General features: G+C 42.2%; 1 protein-coding gene across 2 annotated transcripts in view; it reads right to left on the bottom strand.

Moving 5' to 3' along the window:
* NR2C2 (nuclear receptor subfamily 2 group C member 2) overlaps positions 1 to 23,316 on the bottom strand; it is a 40,691-nt gene that overhangs the window by 7,068 nt on the left and 10,307 nt on the right. For both annotated transcript variants that reach the window (XM_063426294.1, XM_063426295.1), the window contains exons 3-12: positions 23,102 to 23,299; positions 21,431 to 21,533; positions 16,313 to 16,492; positions 13,323 to 13,470; positions 11,968 to 12,061; positions 11,600 to 11,736; positions 3,053 to 3,230; positions 1,952 to 2,073; positions 1,128 to 1,267; positions 162 to 299 (exon numbers count right to left, since the gene is read on the bottom strand). In XM_063426294.1, coding sequence (XP_063282364.1) covers positions 162 to 299; positions 1,128 to 1,267; positions 1,952 to 2,073; positions 3,053 to 3,230; positions 11,600 to 11,736; positions 11,968 to 12,061; positions 13,323 to 13,470; positions 16,313 to 16,492; positions 21,431 to 21,533; positions 23,102 to 23,299 — 1,438 coding nt within the window. The remainder of the gene's footprint in view (positions 1 to 161; positions 300 to 1,127; positions 1,268 to 1,951; positions 2,074 to 3,052; positions 3,231 to 11,599; positions 11,737 to 11,967; positions 12,062 to 13,322; positions 13,471 to 16,312; positions 16,493 to 21,430; positions 21,534 to 23,101; positions 23,300 to 23,316) is intronic.

Below are 23,316 nucleotides of genomic sequence, written 5' to 3'. Positions count from 1 at the left end.
TGAAGTGCTCAGACACCTTTGGCCTTGTCTTCTCAGATTTAAATCAAATATTTTTATGTGAGAATAAACAATATACTGATTTTTTTTTTCCTGGAGCTCAGACAAGGTTCACATAGCCAAATGCGAAAACAGACACACACCAATGAAAGGGCGTCTCTAACCTGGGCTGAAGAGAACCACGGCTTTCAGGTACGCATATTCATATCCATCAATATCTAGCTTGGTCATGCTATTGCAGAACTCCTGTAGTTTCCAGATGTGCTCCATTACTTGCTTTATTCTCTCCCCAGAAAGTTTGTCTGCACAGGAAATTAGAGTCACACAATGGCATGTTATGGAATGGACTTTCATTAAGTAGGAAGACATCATGCAATTGAAAAGCATAATAACAAAGCTTTTTTTTCCCACTTTCATAAGAAATCTTATACAACGAACTAAGTGGACCTGTCACTTGGAGGTCTTTTAAAAAAAGATAAATTAGTTACTGCAAGCTGCCTATATCTTGTATTAAAACTTTTCAAATTATGGCCTTCGATTTCTATTTTTGGATACAATTTTCAAAAGATTTTTTCTCAAAATATCAATATATATATAAAAAAAAAAAAAGATTAAAATATGAAATAATTTGAAAAGCATATCCAAAAAAATAAATCAAGTCCAATATTGTGTAGTAGTTAGCTTGAAAGGATAAAGTAAAAGTAGTGTGTGTGTATACTCATACATACATAAATACATACACACAATAAATTAGTTTTCACCCCCCCTCCCCCCCGTTCCCCTCAAGTCCTATTCTAATATAAAAAAGTGTTAAAACCTGGAGATCCCATTTTTCACTTGCCAGGGCTGAATTTTCACCCGCCCACGGCCTGTGGATGAGTGGTAATATATATATTTATATTATGTATTCTATATGAATGGCATACACACACACACACACACAAATATGCTCTCCATACATGGGGCACGAAATGCAAGTGCAAGTCTAAATACCTGGAAGAATAATTAATATAGCTTTTTGTCACCCAATGTCTTAATTATGTGAAATGCTATTCTGTTGATGTTTATTTGTAAGTGAATATGTATAACTGACACAAAAAAGGTAAGAGATGAAATAGACACAAATTTACCCTCTTGAAGGTTGTTTTGTAGATGGTTGACAACAGCGGCTAAAATAGTGGAAAGACTCATGACTTGTGCACACTGCGCAAGTCCTAGAGTAAACAGCTCATTCCAACAGGCACGGACAAGGCTTGTATTGCAATCCTGTCTGGATAGAGATGGAAGTGTGTTATTACAGAGTACCAACAAGAGATCCATGCTCAAAGCAGAAAAACAGATTTAGGTGTCAGAATCGGGTTAATACCGTGTCAACACTCCATGATTCTTTAAATGGACACTATAGTAAAAAAAAAACGATGTACACTTAATGAAGCAGTTTTGGTGTATAGATCATTCCCCTGCTGTCTCACTGCTCAATCCTCTGCTATTTAGGAGATAAATCACTTTGTTTATGAACCCTAGTCACACCTCCCTGCATGTGACTTGCACAGCCTTCCTAAACACGTCCTGAGTCATCTAATGTTTACACTTTATTTCTAATTCTGTTTAATTTAGAATTTCTTATTTCCTGCTCTGCTAATAGCTTCCTAACCCCTACAGGAGCCTCCTGTATCTGACTAAAGTTCAATTTACAGAGCAGGAGATAAAAAAAATAAAAAAATAAAAATAAAAACCTTTTTAATTAAGTTACATCTGTTTGAAAATGAAATCTTTGCTTCATTAAGTTGTTTTGGTGACTACCGTATCCCTTTAATGATTGGAATGATGTGGCCACAAAAATACACGTTTTGAGGTGTCCATGATGTATTCAGCAAAACTAATGGGAGTCACAAGCTGCTCGGTTTAGGACACATTGCTGAGTATTTTCCAGGCAGGAAAGGCATCTACTTACCCCAGGGCTTGGAAGGCTGGAATAGACCTGGCCCAGTGCATGGAAAGGAAAAGCAGACGGGAAGCAGATTCACAGATATAGTGCACGTTCAAATACTCTGGCATTGGGCTTGGCATAGTTAGCTACAAAGAAGCAAGCAAAGAATACTTTTAATGCAAACAGTTCCACGTTTTATTATATTTGTTTACGGTTCTAATTAGAGGGTCATTACAAAAAATAACTGTTCTAGATCACAGTTAGCCTTTACTGCCATCACCAGAAAGCTATTCCAGGTATCTACTACTGTTCAATATCACTGTGAGTCCTTGCAAGTTTCAGTGGAATCGCTTAAGGGTATCCGCTTCAATTTCTACATCACTGTTATCCTTTTCCGTTTCCACTGGGTGACTATTCACAGTATTTATTACACTTTCAGTAATTCTGTTTCCTTACAGGAGTATTCAAATTTTTACCTTCAAACCCTAACCTTTTGTTCTCTCTCTCTCTTTATTGAAAAAAAAAAAAAAATTATATATATATTTTTTAAATGTTTCTTTCATTACTTTCATACACTGGCGTACATACCGTGGTCGCAGGGGTCGCAGCTGCAACCGGCCAGTCACTCCAGGGGGACCGCCCCCACCTGCGGACCCATGCGACCGGGTACCCGCCGCCATGCGGTCAGGGCCACACGATGGATATGGATTTTCAGGGGGCCCGGTCAGCGCTGGGCGCTTTAACAGCGCGCCCGGGCCCCCTGTGATGATGTCAGACAGAGTTGGGAGGAAGTGACTGCCCCGGTCACTCCTCCAAGCTATCAGAGAGCCGCACAGGAGGAAGGAGGGAACTCTGACTCCCACCAGCCGGAGCCACCACTGGACCCCAGGGAAAGTCACCCTCCTGCAAAAGGTAGGACTCAGGAGGGTGACAAACATTTTGTGTGTATGTATGTGTGTGTCTGTATGTCTGTATCATACACACACACACACACACATACAGACTGTATGTGTGTGTGTGTCTCTTTATGTATGGGTGTGTGTCTGTGTGCATGTCTGTCGCGGGGGTGTCTCTGTATTTGTGTATATTGGAGCATGAGTTTGTTTCTAAAGCAGAAAAACCCACCTTAAATGTGACATGCGTGTCTGACAACAGGGGCCCTTCCACTTCCAGAATAGGCGTAGCCAGATCCCGACTAATGATGTGGATGTTCCCTCCTGCTGTTGGATCAACCCCATCCTCCAGGTTGTGCCCTGCAGTGCCATCTACTGTATTAAGTGCTTTTGCCAATGTGTCGAATGCCCTGAAAGTGGAAAAAACAAATGTAAAGCAGGTAAAGAAACACACACACACACAAAAAACTGCTACGGTTAGTAATAGGATATTCATATTGAGGGGACATTACACGGAATTCAACTTTTTTTTTTTTTATGGATTCAGCACATTTTCTTGACACTTTCATTAAACTCTTACCAATCATTTTTTGTGGGGGGGGGGGGGGGGGGGTGGGGGGGAAGGGGGAGGGATTTCTTTATATTATTCTTGACATTATTTAGGATGCTATGAAACCTCTGTGGTACTTTTCTATTTTGATTATTCAAACTTTGTTTATGGCAAGAGTTGCCTTTTTAGGCTTTCTAAATAAAGTAGCATGTTTTGCATGTTCATGTCTTCCATGTTTATTTTTTTTGATGGTTTAAATAAAGGGGGCTTAAACCCCTTGGTTGTGTGGACAACCCCAATATACTCTATGGACTGTACCATATTTTTCTTTAGAGAAATATATTTCACTCAGACGTTTTCCTTTCACATAAAGCAATCATTTAAAAATTGACCTATAACTTGGGGCACTTTTTTTTTCTTTTTTATCAGATGCCTGGTCACCTTTTAAAATTATATTTAGGATTTGGAAAATGACATCATAACCGAATTCAAGGCAGACAAGTCAAACATAAATTAAAAGGACATCTAGAAAGTTTATTTTTTCCTTCTTCCCTTTATGCTTTCTACACTATTACTACCATGGATGTCAGGTGCTAAGGACATCGCTTATAACAAAGATTAATCCATTAAGGACGCTGGACGGAAATTTTCCGTCATTGCAGCACTCCCCTTAAGGATGCTGGACGGAAAATTTTCGTCCAAAATTAACATTAACCCAAGATTGCCACAATCGCGGCAATCGTGGGGTTAATGTTCCTGTAGTGTGTCTCTACTACCATGGGCAGTTTCACTTTCACAGCCAATGTGATCGCTCCGGGAGTCAGAACGATCACATGTGCTGCAGTGAAACATGATCTGTTTCCCTGCAGCTCCGTGTGAGCTGTCAACTGCAGAGAGACAGTTCAGTGCTGATCTGTCTCTGGCTGTACAAAAAAAAAAAAAAAAAAAAAAAAACAGTTAGTTACAAAATTCCGCCCCGCCCCCCACCTCTTTAACCCCTTAAGGACCAAACTTCTGGAATAAAAGGGAATCATGACGTGTCAGACACGTCATGTGTCCTTAAGGGGTTAAAACAAAATTTAACCCCTTCCCTGCCCTTTGATCACGGTCTGCAGTGATCAAAATACTTTTTCTTTTAACCCCTGAGGGTTAACTTTTATTTATTTTTTTAATCCTCAGGGGTTACATTTGTTTAGTTAGTTACTAAAATATTTATTTATTTAGCTAGGGTGGGTAGAAGTTAGTCGGGAAATTGGGGGATTTACTTTTAGGCTAATTAGGGGTTAAAAGTAAAAACAAAATAAGGGGGGCGGAGCCTGGACACCATACCGAGCAGACGTGTCTAACATGAGCTCCAACCGAGCGGGCAAAAACGGGGCAAAAAGCGGGGGCAACATGGCCCAAAGTTCATCACGGGTGCACCACCCACGTCGGGGGTGCCCCGCTGAATCGATCGTCACTACCCCGAGGCCCATCGGAGCAGGGAGCACGGAGATCCAGGCGCGGCCTACTGAGGCAGGGGAGAGGCGGCCGCTCTCCTCGGCACTGAGGCCCTCCAGAGATTTGACTTCAGCCTGCCCCCCCCCCTGGACCGGCGGGGGTGATCCCGGTCCACCAAGCGGAGACGACCCGAGGCGGACCAAAGCAATGCAGGCCAGCCTGCGGGCAAAACGCGAGCACAGAGCTCCACCTAAGATGGCGGAAACCATGGGTGCTGAGAGCCCCACCAACGCTACACATGATATCCTGGCGAAGATTGACAGACACTTTGCACTGTTTTGGCAGCGGCTAGAGTGCAGACTGCTTCAGCCTGCCCCATTTCACAGTGATGACCCTACCAGGCAGAACCCACGACCAAATAGCCGGCCAGCAGCCCAACACCAGGACACCCGATCGACACCGCGGAAGGCGCCAAAGCCCCGACTGCCGCCGGGTCGCCCTTGCACAAGGCGCAGGCGAATCAGTGCCAGGCAGCAACACAGGGGGAATCCCCGTGCAGCAACGCGGAGTCCAAGACGTAAACCCTGGCGCACACTACAGCAACCAGGTCCTAACCAGCCGGGAGAGGGAATACTGGTGCAGCGCGGAGAATACCCTGAGAGGCACCCAGCGCGTAACCAACTGAACACCGGCATAGCCCTGATTTTAAGAAAAAGCGGTAAACTCCAAGCGATACCCACAAGCAACTTCACCATCACCTCACCAAGTGAGCATACCGCCCTCAGACAGGTCACCCCCATGCCGGACAGATCTGTACTGGCTGGCATAGGCTGACCGGGGCTCCGGGACTGAGCTGTGAGTAAGGCCCTTGGCTGCTCGCCATCACAACATGGCAGCGCAGGGGCTTATCATATATATACATGTCGGAAACCCCAGTATTATCTACCAGGCTTAACTACCACATGCACACCTAATGGGGGGGCATACTGCTAGAACACATCTCACTGTGAATACCTTAGGCCTACCAACGTATTACTATTAAGTGGGCAGACCATACACACCAACCCTCAGCCCATCCGCAATATACATTAACTCTTATGACCAATAATGTAGTCAGTTCAATGTCATGCCTATCAAAAATGATGATCGTTAAGCATAAATGTGTATAAGACAGGATGTCACTTTTCATGCAGCCACCATATCTTATGTCTTGTTAACTGTTGAACCTTGTTTGTGCATGGAACCAGTGGTTCTTCCCTCAAAGTTTAACTAGCTCGTGTCACAGCATCTTAATTTCATGTTTAGAAGTGAAGCGAGGTCACGCAATGTTATGTGTATGCCTAAACACCGAAAATCGTTAATGTTCATTATATACTCTACTTTTATAAAAATGTGCTAGACTAAACATGTACCTCTTTGTTTAAACGTTGATATGCGCTGGAGGATTGCCTTTGGGGTACCCCATGCGCGACTGTATTAAACCTATGCACTACAAAAATAAAGAATTGAAAAAAAAAAAAAAAGTAAAAACAAAATAAAGTGAAAAAAACTTTTGAAAATTTTAAATAACGTTTTAAAATAGTAAAATAAGTTGTTAAAGGCTAAATAAAACTTTTTAAAAGTTAAAAAAAACTTTTAAAGTTTAAAAAAAATGTTTTAAAAAGGGTTAAAATGCGTATTACCTCTACACTTGGTACAGGCTAGCGAAAAAATTATACCACGCTATGGTTTCAAATATGCCTTTTCAAACACCCTGGGGTGTCTTCTTTAGGAAATGGTATGTCTTTGTGAAGTAATTGGAAAACACAACCTATTAAAAAAAATTCCAAAGTGGGGCATGGACCCAGCATCAAAATTTAAATTTAAAAGGCTGTGTCTCAAATGTGCCACTTCAACGTTGTCATATACCTGGTAAAGGTACATACGGGGTTATTGCTGTACTCAGATGACATAGCGGAGCAACATATGATGTATTATACTGCTGTAGCAGACATAAGGTTTGCAAAATATAGATCACAAACTCATTGTGTGTGTCAAAAAGGCATAAAAAAATGCTTATTACCACTACACTTGGTATAAGCTAGCGGAAAGATTATTTCACGCTAAGGGTCAAAATCCGTCTTTTGAAATACCCTGGGGTGTCTTCTTTAAGAAATGGTATGCCCTTATGGGGTAGCTGGAATAATTAACCTACAAAAAATCCTCCCAAGTGGGGTATGCACACAGCGTAAAAATGTAAAGTTTGAAAAAACTTAGATGGCTGTGTCTCAAATGTGCTCCTTCAACATCCACATATACCTGGCAAAGGTACATATGGGGCTATTGCTGTGCTCAGACTACATAGCTGAGCAAGATAGGAAGAATTATATAGCTGTATCACACATAAGATTTGCAAAATATACAGTACAAACTCACTATGTGTGTCAAAAAAGCAGAAAAAATGCTTATTACCACTACACTTGGTACAAGCTAGCGGAAAAATGATTTCAGGCTAAGGTTCAAAATATGCCTTTTGGATTACCCTGGGATATCTTCTTAAATAAATAGTATGTCTTTATGGGATAGTTGGAATATATAGCCTGCTAAAAACTCCAAAGTGGGGTAACGACACAGCTTAAAAATTCTAAGTTTGGGGGGGCGTGGCCTAGAGCTAGAGCTCCGTACCCACAGCGCTGAATATAGCACATAAAAGCAGTTTTAGCTATTCTACTCCACGCTCTAATGGACAAACGCAGTGCCAAGAAACTGCACAAGAAAGGTCCAGACCCCGGGACCACCATTCATGCTGACCGTCCAAAAGGCCGGCACCGCTGAGAGCCAAGATGGCGCCGGCTTAGGCCCGACACCACGCTCTCCCTCTTTTTGGGGTAGTTGGAAAAAGCAGCCTGCTAACATATTTCAAAATAGAATACCGACCCATTAAAACCCTCCATGTAAATTCACACTTAAAAAACATACATTGGGCACATTGTTTCACTCAGAAGAGGTAACTGAGCATAATTTATTACAGTAATTTATTACAGTGGCACTTATCAAATGTAAGAAATACCCAGCGAAAACGCAACATGTATGCAAAAAAGTGTAATTTATGTTTCTCACCACAAAATTTGAAATAAATTGGTGAAAAAATTGTGGCAAGTTAAGATATAATATATGCCTAATAAGAAACCCTGGAGTGTCTGCTTTCTCAAATGGAAGGCATTTGTGGGGTTATTTGAACAGTCAAATGGCTATAATGCCACAAAATCAGACATATGACCATCTATGAAAATTCTAACTATAGAAACTGAAATAGCATGGTCTCCTATATGGCATTGTAGCTTCACAGAATAGGGGCATCGTTGTACTCAGCAGATGTAGCTGAACACAATTATGGGGTTCTGTACAGGGATAGCACACACTAGGATTTTGAAATACACATTACAAAAACCTTGTTATATGTGTATATGCCAAAATAGAGAAAAAACACAATTTTACTCCAAGATTTAGCAGAGATTGGCGGTGAAATGGCTACGTAAAAAAATAGCCTGTGGGGGGCGGGGCCTGACCGCGGAGTTGAGCGGACGCAAGAAGCAACAGCTCCCGGGCCAACAAACAATAACCGCAGAATTTGCCAAAATAGACACCCAAATCGGGCTCCGGGATGCAGAAAACGAGCAGAGGACAACAAGCCCTACAGGAGGACACCTCGAACGGCGATGCCCTGCTCGGCGCCAACATGCGGCCTACCCACACGAGAGGCGCGGGAGAGACGGCCGCTCTCCCGCCGCTTTCACACTCAGCAGACTTCCTACCGGGCCCACGTTCCCCCCCTATGGACCGGCGGGGGTTATCCCGGTCTGCACTCCACGGGGCCACAGGACTCCACAAGCCTCCGCGACTATACGCAACCCGCACCCAGCACCCAAGATGGAGACTGCCGACAGAGCTCCAGGGCCTACACTCACCAAACCTCGACCAGAGCGACAGGCAAACGAGACCCGCCAAGAAGACCGCATAACAACAGCCTTCAACCACTTTTGGGCACGGTTGTGGGCCACAATGACACGGGCCCGAACAGCCACAAAGGACCCTCGCCTTCCCTCCACCTTACCTCCACCTACACCAACCCTGAAGGGCACCACCAGGCCGCCTTCCAGTGAGAAGCAACGGAGGAGTGCGGGGACCGCGCCTGTACTTCAGGGCCGCGGACCGCGCACCCGTCAATGCCTGCCGGGGTCCCGACAAACCGAGGGAACCCCCACACACGACCCACCACCACACAAAATTGTGAGATACACTCGGAGGGCCCGAGCTCAGCTCGCGGCCTGCAGAGTCAAGAGGGTCACCCAGCGTATCAGCCGCCGACAATGTTCCACAGCGGCAACCAGGGCCCAGAAGGGCTTTACTCCCACATCACGAAGAAAAGCAGAGACACCAATCAACAGATCAAAATGGGGAACAGAGAGGTGGCCCCCGAGCGCTCAGCCTCCTCCAACGGCTAAGGCTCCAAGACGGCAACACCATAATAAGCACCCCCCTGCCGCGAAACGTATGACAGATCCAGCAGCTTCACCGACACTTAAGCGGAGGGGGGGACAGACAGGCTCACCAGTTCATCGACCACCTGCACGACGAACAAATACCCGACATAGTTGTAAAGTATACGCCACTGCAGTGAGACTCTCCCGTCACCTCACAATCGATCAAGGGCCGCTAAGACATCACAGGAGGCGCCCTAACAAGCACACAGCGAACTTTGTCGCAGGCACCAACTGGGTCCAGACCATGAAGGTCCAACACTCCTGGCTTAGGGGACCCTACAGAAACGGCATAGGGTGAAGAATAGCATGCAGAGGGACCTGTTCTGGCAATACACTACCTACTACAGGCTACCCTGACGGCTTCAATTCATAAACAATTTACAAAGCTAAGATTGATCAAAATGCATAGGCGCTATCCCATGTCTAGATATATCCACAGTGTTGCTAACCTAACCTAGTTTACCTCATATAATATATTGTAAAACTTATGATGTTTCTTCTCCTTAAGTGCATGCTACAACTTAGCCTCCACAATCATCCTAATAACACCAGACAGGTCTTTAGAACTAAGCCCTGCAGCCTGCCGCTTGGCTAATAGCGTCATCTTATGGCCCCTTACAGCCACTACCCACCATACGCTTCGTTATAGCATCTATTGCAACCCCATTCCTCTGTGCCATCGTAAGTAATCCTAACCTGGGCGACCGTATACGGAGGCAGGGATACAGTGGCACCATTTCTCGTTGTACTGCATAACACGCTCATTGTTGATCTAGCTACAAGATGCACTCAGTTTAAATGTGATACCTACAATCTATGACTTGTATTTCATATAACCATGCAATCTTACCTCGAAGCTAAAATGTTTAGGCAGCATGTATAGTCTGTTAGTCCCTTTCATTAAGCTATGCCTGTCTATGTTTACTCTTGTTTTCCTTAACCCAAAAAAAAAAGTGCAGCGCATCCTGAATCTGTTACCATAAGGTTACCAATTATCTACTGAATGTAATATCATTTGTCATCACTGACCTATGTATTTAACACTGCACATTCAAAAATAAAGAATCTAAAAAAAAAAAAAAAAAAAAATAGCCTGTGATGTCTACTTTATATAAATATATACTTTTGTGTGGCAATTTTGTTTCCTGTAATGGGTATTAAACTTCCAAGACAAATATACCAACTTCTAAAATTGTTTCACATTGAAATATTACACATACACATATTATGTACTTTGTAAATCAAGACACATAAATTAATTGATTTTTAATTACTTTTCCTAAGCTGGACATTATTATTATTTTACTTTTTTTTTTGGTAATAAATGAGAATTTATATATCACATCAAATTAAAGCCCTTTTTGTTGTCTAAAAATTTACTGATGCATAATTTCTGCACAAAAGGTAAAAAAAAACCCAACCCTTTATGCAAACAGGATATACCAAGTCAGAACTTCTGCATTCCTAAAAGGATCACTCTTGACACTATAGCAACTTTATGGCAATTAAGTAGTTATAGTGAAAAAAAGGTCCCGGGTGCGGTCTTACTTTACTTTAAACCCCAAAGTCTGGACGACGGCATCTGACTGATGCATCATTGAGATGAAGTTGTCAGAGTGTCCCTTTAAGATAACATGTAAACCTTGTATACAGCAGTTCTAAATGCTTTGATGCACACATCCCATCTAGATATCCATGCAGAAATATGCAAACACTTTTGCTCTTCAGTGGATGGTATTTTAAACATCACTCTTAAGCCAAAATACAGGTTAGCATCTAAATGAAGCGAGTGACCAACGACAGACGATTATTAGATTGTAAGCTCATCACCTGCTGTATGCATATGTCAAACATGTTTTGTTATATTAGCTTTTGCCTATTGTACAGCACCGCGGATTATGTTGGCACTACATAAACAATTGTCATTGTAAAGGGGTTAACTGGACTGAATAAAAACAGTAATTTTTAGAACCTCAGATAATATTATATTCCTTAAACCCTGCTCCTGCAAAGTTTTTGCTCCTTTGTACACCTTATCTGTGTCGGAGTCTGAAACATTTCTAGCCAACTCCCATCAAATTCTGTAAATTGGATTTCAATTCACATCTATTCAATGTTTAGTAAATATATAATTTGGACTTCTAAAGTAAACATTCAAAAAGAAAACCAAAACAAAAATAGCACATATTAAACATCAGCAGTAACATTTCTTAGGAGCAATCGTTTTTGGCAACCCTCTTTTTGCAATGAAAACTCTAAAACTAACCTAGTGATTTCACTGGAGAATTGGTCCTCTGGCTGATCATTTTCGGAAGTGTCCCCATTATTTAGTGACTCAGTCAGGTTAGCAAGAGAAGTAACGACGTTTGCTAATGTTCCAAGTCCGCTCTGACTCGTTTCTGCCTGTAAGAAGAAGAATTACTTGTAAATAATAATTCAAAAACTACCATGAAGACAATTATTTTCTATTAATTACGTTAAATGACAACCTCAAACATCAGACCTTCTGAACTGTCTTGGCTACAAGCTGCAAATTAACAACACTTTGCAACTCTGAGTTTAAATGAAAGCTAGCAACAATTCAGTGCAATGCCAAAGCAAAGTTAATAAGCCCCTTAAGCAAACAGAAATGACCTTTGAATCAGTGGACAGGAGCACAGTGCCATCTTCTCGGATGAGGGGCTGCTGAATATTCACCAACATCCCAGGGTCTAAAAGTCCAGATTGCCTGGTGAGATTTAAAAATTGATCAGAAAAACAATGAACGCACATCAATTCATACAAAGCATGACCTCTATTTAAAGTGGAGCTTGCAATTTAAAGTGATTACTCCACAGTGCACAGTTTAATGAATAAATCCCAACAATACATGTGAGAGCCGGGACTGAAGGATGACAGAGATTACTTCAATCTTGTTACATGAAGAACAACAATTCTGGAAAAAGCACGTTTTAATATAGCAACATGAAATGTCTAGTAATGCAAGATCACTAGAATCCAACCAATATGTAATATACTTAACATTCTTGCTTCCTTATTCTTTATTTGTTGGGTATTTGCCACTCATCTAAGAAGGCTGCTTACAGAGTATGTATTTGGTTTTTTTTCCTGATATTTTTATCTATTTCCAGTATTGTACACTTTATCAGCATATAGTGGTAAGACATAGCAATGGGAATGCCCTGTACATAAATTCTTTCATCTTTGGATCTCACTACCGCCAATACCATAATACAAGGACAGGATTTGACTAAGCATCAGATTGTAGAATGCAAAATATCACTACAGAAGAAGAGGCAGCAAAGGACCAGATCTTAAATCCACAAGCAGTGACATTATCGAAGCTCTGGATATTGCTTCCTTCAATGACAAATGTATGATGTGTTTACACAGAGGTAGTGGGTACTTGTATGCTGTTACACCTGACTTTTAGCTTAAAAGCAGCAGTTTAGATTTTAATTTTTTAGAAAAAAAAAAAACTCCACTCAAACTATTTTAAACTTTTACTTTGGTCGAGCAGTTTTTTTTTTTTTTGTTTGTTTTATTAATGCACTATATACTTATATATACAATGCCTGCAGTCCCCACTCTTTGGGAAGCACCAACATATAAGTATTCTGGCTTGAAATTAGTGTTAGTTCCAGTTCCAGGCAGCAGTTGCTCCATTAATTCAGCCCATCTTCCAAAAAATAATATTGCAGGAGAGGAGTGGAGGAGACAAACAGCACAATTCAATATCCTCAGCTATCCTGCCATGATATCATTATCGAAAAAGGGACTAAACTAATGGTGACAGCTGAGAATTATTATATACCAAGGAAACATAAATCATTTATAAAATAAACAGAAGTAGCAATACTTTTAATTACCCCTCTATGGGGTCTTCCAGGCAGATTAAGTCCACATATAGCAAGCCATTTCGTGGTGAGACAGTTAGTGACTGTATCCCCAATCTGTACAAACACACCCTACCAGTGTTCTACACCGACCTCCCTCCATCTTTGTCCGAGACAAAAGTTGGCGTTGCTATGTGTGGGCTCCGCAGATCTTTCCGGATGTAGATTTTTTCAGTGGATGCTGCACAGTTTGATGGCTTCTCTCGTTGGATGTCAAATGGCTTCCTCTCACTCTGTACCGCTAAGACAAACAGACAAAAGTTGCTTTAAAAAGGATTCCACTGTGTTTGCTTTCAAACAATAAAATATCCTTTGCACTAAGTTAACTCAAGGGATTCAGCGCTGAGAGACGGTTGTTCAATGATCATAGAATTGTAGTGAACTGCATTGCAAAAGGCAGACAGTGCAGAGGTCTAAATGCAGGCAGTAAAGAAAGCCAAGGTCTCAACTTACACTCAATCATTGGCAAGTTAACATTTAGACATGGAGAGTGGAAATTCACCCAACATTAGTCACCAGAACAACTAAAGCTTACTGTAGTTGTTCTGGGGTATGTAGCCTGTCGCTGAAGGCTTTTCAGAGAAAAGGCAGAATTTACATTACTAGAAATAAAAAATGGTCAACAGTGCACGTGTGTACTATAAATACATAGAATCAGTAACCACTCTTTAAAACATGTGACTTAAAGGGACACTATAGTCACCAGAACAACTACAGCTTATTGTATTTGTTCTGGTGAGTAGAATCATTCCCTTCAGGCTTTTGGCAGTAAACACGGTTTTCAGAGAAAAGGCTGTGTTTACATTACAGCCTAGTGATAACTCCACTGGCCACTCCTCAGATGGCTACTAGAGGTACTTAATGGGGCAGTGCTGCACAGTGTATCTCTATGAGAGATGCTGATAGGACGGGGCTGTGTTCGACTTGTGCTGGCTCTGCCCCTGATCTTCCACCTTGACAGTCTCAGCCAATCCATTGCTTTCCTATGTAAAAGCATTGTGATTGGCTCAGAACAACATTTCTGATGATGTTAGCAAAGCAGGCAGATCAGGGGCAGAGCCAGCAGCAGCAGACTGGAGTGAAGGTAAGATTTTGCTATATTTAGGGGAGCAAGTGGGGACATGGGGGGCTAGATTGTGTTTCTAACACTATAAGGTCAGGAATACAGGTTTGTGTTCCTGACCCTATAGTGTTCCTTTAATACATAAAATGTTATACCACATAAAGATGATTCCAGGTGTCACTATTGCTCACAATGGACAATATTGTCTGTCTATAATATCTTTATATAGTAAATAGGTGATGCTTTATTGTATCCCACTCACATTTTATTACTACTTTTATCATTTAAAGAGCCATGGGAAGGTGAAAAGTGTTTGAGACAAGTTGCTACCTGAAAGAACACTCTTATTACCCTGTCTGACTGACACTAAAATGAAGTCAAGCTAATTTTTTCACTGCACCACTTCAACAACTGCTGGGAAGCAATACAGAGGACATTCAAAACAGGGAAGTGGAAGTTCCAGCATTAAATATAATTTTTTGCTTTTATATTTTTAAGGATTTTTCCTACTTTTATTTTGGAGATAATATATATTTGATTCAATAACTTGGGCTATTACTAATAGCTTTATTTTTTATACATAAGTATTAATCCATTGTTTTTAAATTGGTTGGATGTTTTAATTATATATTTGAATTCTAATTGTGCAAGTAAATATGGTATACAGTACATGTGTTCATCATCCATTGATGCAGGGTATCCCTAGTCTAGAGAGAGTCCTCTTTTCTGTATGGATTAAAAATAAATAAATACAAATACATATTGGGGCAACACAATTAGCCTTTCTTTAAAATAACAAATACACTAAGCTGTAGTGGTTATGGTGTTAATAGTGGTCATTTAATTACCGCAAGGATCAACAACTCCACAGCATGGGAGAAGTTAAAATCTCAAGCATTAAAGAGCACGGATTTTTTTTATTCTGCTATGTCACAGGCTGCATATCTGGCCACTCCCCAACATGTAGATTGTAGGCAGATACACACTCCACCAGACCAATTCCATACACAGATTAAAACAAATCTCTTCTCTACAATCAGGGCTTTAATTGTGGCCCAGTCCAACACAATCTTCCTTCTAACTGCTTTCTTCATGTACCCTTGCTGCTTAAACAATTTCAACAGGCTAGCTGCCTACCGCTACTATAGATGGGTGACACAAAATATACTATTAGAAAGTTTTTTTGTTTTTTTTAAACCTGCCCTATTATTATATGGTAACTATAAATGGCAAATTCAAATAAATAATATGTTACTTAAAAAAAACAAAAAAAAAAAAACGTGGTGGTGAAGGATTTAAGTGTTCTGTTAGGCATATGTTTTACACTCTTTGTCCATTAGAGAACAACTCTTTGGCTCCAGTATGTGTAAATGTATTACTAACCATTGCATCTGCTCATTTACAGAGATGTGAATTAAGTCTTTGTTTTAACTACCGGTACTTGTTTTAAACAAAGCTTCTCCTCCCCGGGTCTTAATGGCTATGTGTACTACCATTATAAACGCAGACTGGTCCCTTATTTGGCTCAAAATGAACTGAACCAGTAATTTTGCAGGAAGCAGAATTTCAAATTTTACACCAGAGTAGCGGAAGTAAAAGCATAGCCGACTTAGATTTTTTTTTTCTGATTTGGTTATTAAAATTTAAATTAACTTTGAATTCTCACTTTAATGATAAACCCTGTAAATTTCATTGAGCTAAACAAAAATAATAATAGTTTTGTGCAGAAGATTATTCCCACATTAAGATATTTTGGCCTACATTTTGAAGTGTAAAATCAACTCACAACAAACAGCAGTTTAGTTAACAATAGTGGTCTCCTGGCAGGCTCTCTTTTTAACACATGATGTAGCAGTAGCTTTCAGATTAAGAGTCGGATTCCAATTTAAAACATTATTTACATGCTTCTCAAATTCCTGGACAGGAGTATTTAGTAATACGTTTCCAAGCTAGGAAAAATAGAGGATACATTTGAGTTTACATTCTGAGCTCATTATGCGTAGAAAGCCGCAATACTCACATTCCATCTTCATGCCCATTTCTAAACACTTCTTAAGCCGGCAAAACTGGCATCGATTCCGGTGATGTTTATTGATGACGCAGTCCTGGCTGCTGCGGCAACTATACGCCAAGCTCTTTCGAACACTTCTTTTAAAGAAACCTTTACATCCCTCGCAGCTAACGGCACCATAGTGACGACCTGAGAGGAAAAAGGGGGGGAAAATATTTATATTGTGTGATGCCTATTTATGCGGTTGCTCAGTCCTGTGCTTTGCATCCAACAGTGCCAAGTGTGACATCTAGCGTTGCAAACCATTTTGTTTTACACTGCTGCATATTTAGTAGTCATGTAGAGGAAAGCTGGATATTTCTTTAGATTCTCTACAAGCCACCCCTAGTAAATATAGTACTTTGAATGCTACTTTTAATAGCAGCCCCCCACATCTCACTTGGTCTTTTTTAATCTGCTAATACAGGGCTCAACACATCCTCAGCCCTTTAGCTAAAGAGAGGCTGGGCAAACAATGGAGCCGCCAGTCCGCCTGCCCTGCGGAGCATGGAGGTGGCCGGCCGGCTCAGAGAGCATTGTAGTTGCCTGCCCGTGCTGTGGAGCAGGGAGGAGGCCGGCTCAAGGAAAAGTGTAGCCAGACGGCGCATGCCCTGGAGGGCTTGAAGTTGGTCAGCTGAGGCAGCTCTCGAGGGAGCAGTGATCTTCCTGCAGCTCCTCTCTGCTCCCGCACGCTGTATAGTGACACCGGGAGACTAAAATGAACAAGCGATATTCGTTCAATAGTTAGCAAGGTGTACGAAGGTCATACATATCTTGCGTTGTGCACTTTTTTTTTTCTTTTAAACAGGATAACAAGTTATAGAGGGCAAACATAAAGCCAGATAAATAGGAGTATAGCCATCAGTCTAACGGAAGCCCTATAATTAGTGGTGTCGGTATGTCAAAGAGGGTTTCACTGGGGTTGAATTAGTGGACCAAATGGCCATTGACATACGCAGAAGCGTGGAATCATGCTAGTTTCGAATTAGGATTATATTTGCATTTCATGAAAGTTTAGCATAGGTGGGCAACTTAGATAGTCTAGGCATGATGCCGGTAGGCAAGCTACTCCAAAGGCGGGATAATGTGGTGAGAAGAAATGCACGTTAGTGCAGTGTCCCTAACTGAGGGTAACGAGAAAACAAATAGAACGATTATAACCAGTTGTAGAGTATAATTCCATGAAAGTGGCCAAGTTAAGTGGCGGGAGACTGGAGCCGCCGTTAGAAATAGGTGTGTGGGTGCACAGGCTTTCTATGGTCGCCATCATGGAACTGGTGCTGGTGCCCCTTTGGCACGTGGAACAAAGGGGGTGACATTGGCCAGATCCCAGGAGTTTCCGGGTTTGCAGTTAGTGTGGGCAGTACCAATTTCTTTAGAAAGGATGTTGCGTCATTCATGGTGTGGGGAACGTAGGTGGTTCCAGCCTGTGTGACCATCAGAGAATTATCAGTCCCCCACCTGTAGGGCAATCCTGCTGCTGGTAATTGGGTGGTAACAGGCCCATAGGACTTTCTCCATAACAGTGTTGCTCTGGTTAAATCTTGAAAAAAGGTCAAGGTGGAGTCCTCGAAGGCAAGAGGCGTTTTGGCTTTTAGTGCTGTCATTATTAGGATTTTATCATGGACTGTGAGACAGCGTAGAATGACATCCCGATTCATGTTTGGTTTGGTGTGGGCTGTACTGGGAATGCGGTAGAGTCCATCTACAGTAAATTTCTGTGCCACTATGGGAGACTGTAAAGTGGCTAGGAGGTGCCTTATGTAGTGAGGCAATTCCTCCAGAAACAACAGCAGGGACTTGCCTGATTTTAATATGTGTGCGGTGTTGTCGGTCCTCTATGGCCGTGATCTTAGCAGACAGGATTCTCTGGTTTGTTTGGAGTTGGTGTACTGAGTCTTGCACTGCTGTCATGTTAGTTTGAGTGTCCAAAATATCTTCCTCAGTGACTCTGCCAGTAGCTTGTGGATGTCAGCCAGGAGAACCTTTAGGTCTCGTTTTGTGGTTGGGGCTGAATCATCTGAGGAGTCTTCAGGTATGGTAAGTATTGCCTGAGGGTGAAGTGTTACCTCTAGTTCCCAATTGTCCGGTTGGGGGTCTACCTCCCGCCGGTCTCCCACTGGTGTTTATCTGGGCTGTAAAGGCCTTTGCAGCATTGCCCCAATATCGCTGCTGTCTGTCCCAGAGGTGGGTTTTTGCGATCTGCGACCCATAGCCGGCATGCAGGGCGATGTAGATGGTGAAGCAGCTCTTGGGTGATTTGCAGAGTCTCCGCTGGGGAGTGAGTGGTAGGCCCGAAATCTGCGTCGCTGTTTAGGCTGTTTTTTGGGGCTAGAAAAAAGGCATCAATCGATGCAGCCTGGGCAGCAGTTTTGCTGTTTATTATGCTGGATTGGCCCCGGGTTAGCCTATATTGAGTTGATTCTAAGCGTGCCTGGACGAGCTTAAGGAAATGGCACCTGGTCAGGTCTGCAAGCAGGTTTATGCCACCTAAGTTTTTTTTGTTTTTTTTTTATTCTTTATTTTTATTGTGCAGTGTGGTGGCAATGGTTAGACAGTATACATGAGAAAAGGTGCGTTGGTTTAGACATATCCGAGTAAAGGAAATACATTATGGTCACTGCGCCGGTTGGGCGTAACGATTTGGCATAAAATGATACGGCTGTGTGCATACGATAATGAAATTCAGTACATGTTGCAGTATACAGACTAGGTGTCACGATTAAACTTAGTACTATTAAGTAAGTGTTAGTGAAAAACAAGGCTAGTCGGGTATGTCTACCTAGTAGTCAGTATTTAAATCGCTATGTGATTAACAGAGTGCTATACTAGCTAACCATGAGTATAGGCAAGTCCCATAGTTAACCAGGAATATAGGCAAGTCCCATAGCTAACCATGAGGCTTGTTTTTAAACAAAAGTAATTAACATGCTAGACAAACTATAATATATGCGAACAATTTGAAAATCAAAACGCGGTTTCCCATAGGAATGCATTGAAAACCAATTAATCTGTTCTGCAGGTCAGAAAAAAGTCAATGAGCTAGCATGGAAAACAACCCACAATGCAGAACACACAATAAAAGGCATGCAAATGACAAAGCTCAGCTCCCTACCTTTCCACAGCTAAAGAAATGCATGAAAAAGTCCCAAAACAACTGCAAACAATTTCCAGAATGGCTCCAAAACTCGATGCAAAAGCCGCTCCAACACCTCCACACTCGACGCCACGTGCTACCCACAGGCTCCAGTGTGCAGGGGGTGGTGCTATAAACCTCCCAGGTGCAATGCATCCTGGGGAAACTTGCTTTGTATTGCGAAAACAAATTGTAAACCGAGGCATTATTTTCAATGGATTTGTAAACTGAAAATTATGTTAACCGAGGTCCCACTGTGTATGTATGTGTATATATATATATATATTGAATGGAGCATCACTTTGCATTGCAAGCAGCATCTCCTGTTACCATTCAGCCAACACCCCATGCAGGCCATGCAGGCCATAATAGAGAGTTCTCCATGTTGAATGCTAGGAAGCCTCCTGCCACCTCAGGACTCCGCAGGGAACAGTATTTCAGCTGATGTCGAGTGAGTCCATAGTGGTAGTGCTGCGACCGCACAGGTCCTTCAGCCCAGGTTGAGATGGAAGTCTCCTCCCTGTGTCCATGGGTCCCCCTGCTATGTGTGGTAGGACAGTGGGCCCTCGGGAGCTCTGTTTCCTGAAAGCCCCTCTGGGTATATGGACGAGGGGTAGGATGTGTGTCCTTGCAATGCTCTCCCAGGATTGAGTGGGTGTTGCTGCCATCTCAGGGACATTCCGTGGCTGCAGGGGTTTATGCTGCGATGCTGAAGTATGTATCCCCAGCGGGGACCGGGATAACCCCTGCCAGTCCAGAGGGGTGGGGGGCAGCAGGGCTGCTGTAGGCTCTCTAATGCGAGTGTGTGTCCTGTGCCGGGAGCTTGGCTGCCTCCCCCAGACACCAGGCGCCGCTCAGAACTAGGCCGCATGGCCGGACAGAGCATTCTCGTGACGTAACAGCTCAAAATGGGTATCCCCGTGGTCCCTGCTTGTTTCTGCTCTGTCCTTTGGGCACCCGGAGCTGCGTTCGATGCCGATTTGGTCAGAAGAGGCTTATTTTTGCTCGTTAGTGACGGAGCTCTTAGAAAGCACTGTCAGCCCCCGCTCCCCAAGAAGTCACTAGGGAAGTGGGAGAATTTCATGTTTATGGATGTTTTAGTCTAAGATTTCCAGTTTTGCTCAAAGATTACTAAAAGTATGCCATGGTGTCTGGATTAAAAAGCTTGGCACTGGCAGCATCTTTTTCAACCAGAGTGGGCAGTGAGTTTAAAAGTCCAAGTAGCACATGTGTCAGACTTAATGTTTTTATTGATCAACTGGTTAAAAACTGGTAGAAAATCATGGCCACACTTAAAGTATGTATGTAAAAACAATTTCAATAACTATTTGGCAGGATTCAAACCATTTTTCCATATACTTGTCTATTTAAGAATGAGCATTCAGGAAGACAGCCACTAGAGGTTGGATTAACCCTGCAATGTAAACATAGCAGTTTCTCTGAAACTGCTATGTTTACATCTGAAGGGTTAAAACCTGGGGGACCTGGCACCCAGACCACTTCATTGAGCTGAAGTGGTCTGGGTGACTATAGTGTCCCTTTAAAGTTGTCAGATGAACTCCTGATTGGTAATGCTTTTGTAATGAAACCATGGATGGGGTAAACCTACGTTTATATAAGCATTTGCTGGCAGTTTGTCAAAAGACAAATTAGAGATAAAAATAGCATAACCAAAATATGCCACCATGTCTTATTTGCATGCCATGCACACTTTAATGGCACAATATATTTATAAACTGGAATCGTGTAGGACTGACATTGGAATTGCAAATTTTAGGCTAAAACAGACAAATTGGAGACATTTGCAAAGATCAATTTTTCTAACATGGCTATGTTGCCATAGAAGTTACAATTCCCTTATCAATTTTCTACAATTCATGGTCTAGTGAATAAATCCCACATTGTTATGTTTAATTCAAACTTGCATTGTTAGGAATTCCAAAGAAACATACCAGAAGCTTTGTCACCACAAACGACACAATATTCTATGATTTGCGGACGCTGCACTTCTGCTTTTCCCAGGAGTCTCTCCACAGAGGCTGCATCTGTTACAATCTGACAGAGAACATGATTGCAACATACTGCCATTAATTACCCTGCTGCTCCTGCGACCTTTATTAGTAAATATGTGCCTGCATATATTATTGCCATGTCATACAACCTGCAAATGTCAACACAAAGTTACAAGCACGCAATGTTTAAAGGGAAAGCACTTAATATCACTCTAACAAAGATGCTAATTTTGTGACCAAAAAAAAAAAAAAAAAATTTCCTTTCATGCCACTGAGGGTTCCATCAACACAAACATCATGCTGCTGTGAAAAAGCATTGATCCAAGAAGTTCATCAGCTATGAAAGGAACTATCCCTAGAACAATGGCTTTATGGCCACAAAAGCACACACAAATGGAAACAACTTCCACAGAGGAGGTTTTCATTAAAAAGATTCTCCGGTGCCAGGAAAACAAATCAGTTTTCCTGGCACTGCAGAATCCTGGAGTGCCCGCATCGCTGAAGGGGTTAAAACCTCTTTAGAAACTTACCTGAATCCAGCGCTATGTGAGGACCTCCAGCATCGCTAAAATCCCCATAGGGAAGCATTGAAAGCATCTTTCAATGCTTTCCTATGGGGAGGTCTAATGCGCTTGCGCGGCATTGCCGAGCGTGCGCATTAGGTCTCCCCCGCCGCCGGCCGCGCATGCGCAATAGGTCTCCCACCCCGCCGGATGAAGGGGAGGAGCGTGGGTGGACCCTGATCTAGTGCTAAGGGACATCAGCGCTGGATACAGGCAAGTCACTGAAGGGGTTTTAACCCCTTCACCAACCTGGGATGGAGGGTGGGAGGGAGAGGGGACCTGCAGTGCCAGGAAAACAGTTTGTTTTCCTGGCACTGGAGTGTCCCTTTAACCCCTTAAGGACCAAACTTCTGGAATAAAAGGGAATCATGACATGTCACACATGTCATGTGTCCTTAAGGGGTTAAGGGTGATGTGAGTTTGCACCCAGAACACTTCAATGGGCTGAAGTGGTCTGGGTGCCTACAGTGTCCCTTTAAGTGTTAACGCTACTTAATGTATTAGTGAAGCTTCAAATGAATTTTAAAAAAAAATGTTACCAGCAAATTAAGTTACATTCCAGAGTATCCATGGACTATTTTATGTCTGGATAGCCTGGTATACATGTAGAATACAATGATGTACTGGTGGGCTTATTAACCCAATATGGCCAATGCTGGAACTGAATCTCCATATTGGTTTGTCAAGACAAGGGATTTCAAGTAGCCGTTTAAAATTGGATTTTATGTATGTGCACTGTTCCTTAATCTGTATTTTGTATAAATGTTGATCTTTACGGTATCACCACTGCTGCCCCTGATTCCCCTTTTTTTCTGGCATAAATGTACGATATTCCAACATAACATTAAATCAATAGGTCCCTATTCTAGCTAATTTATTGCTTGTGCTCCAAAGGTAAAATGTAAGTAAGTTGATTTAATCAATATTATCTTGGCTTAGAGAAAAAACTAAACAGGAGTTTACGTTCCCATGAATGTTTAAATTAAAAGATATATTTATCATATTAGTCTTTATTTTAGCAAATGTGAGTAACAAGCATGTGACTGACCTGTATTCTCCCAGGCACAATGTTTTCTGTGGTAAAGATAAGCTGCTTTGCATTGGGGGATTCAGGGGTTGCAAGGATCACCTTGCCTGCTCCAGACCCATCTGGACTGGTCAAGATAAACTGCTGCTTGGATGACACAGAGGAATCTACGGTGGTCACGATCTGAATCTTCTGACCAGTCTGCTGATCGGTCACAATCTGAGAAAGGTGTGATA

The sequence above is a fragment of the Pelobates fuscus genome, chromosome 7, assembly GCF_036172605.1.
Source record: "Pelobates fuscus isolate aPelFus1 chromosome 7, aPelFus1.pri, whole genome shotgun sequence".
In the NCBI taxonomy this organism is placed as follows: domain Eukaryota; kingdom Metazoa; phylum Chordata; class Amphibia; order Anura; family Pelobatidae; genus Pelobates; species Pelobates fuscus.
This window is presented reverse-complemented; position numbering and strand designations above follow the sequence as displayed.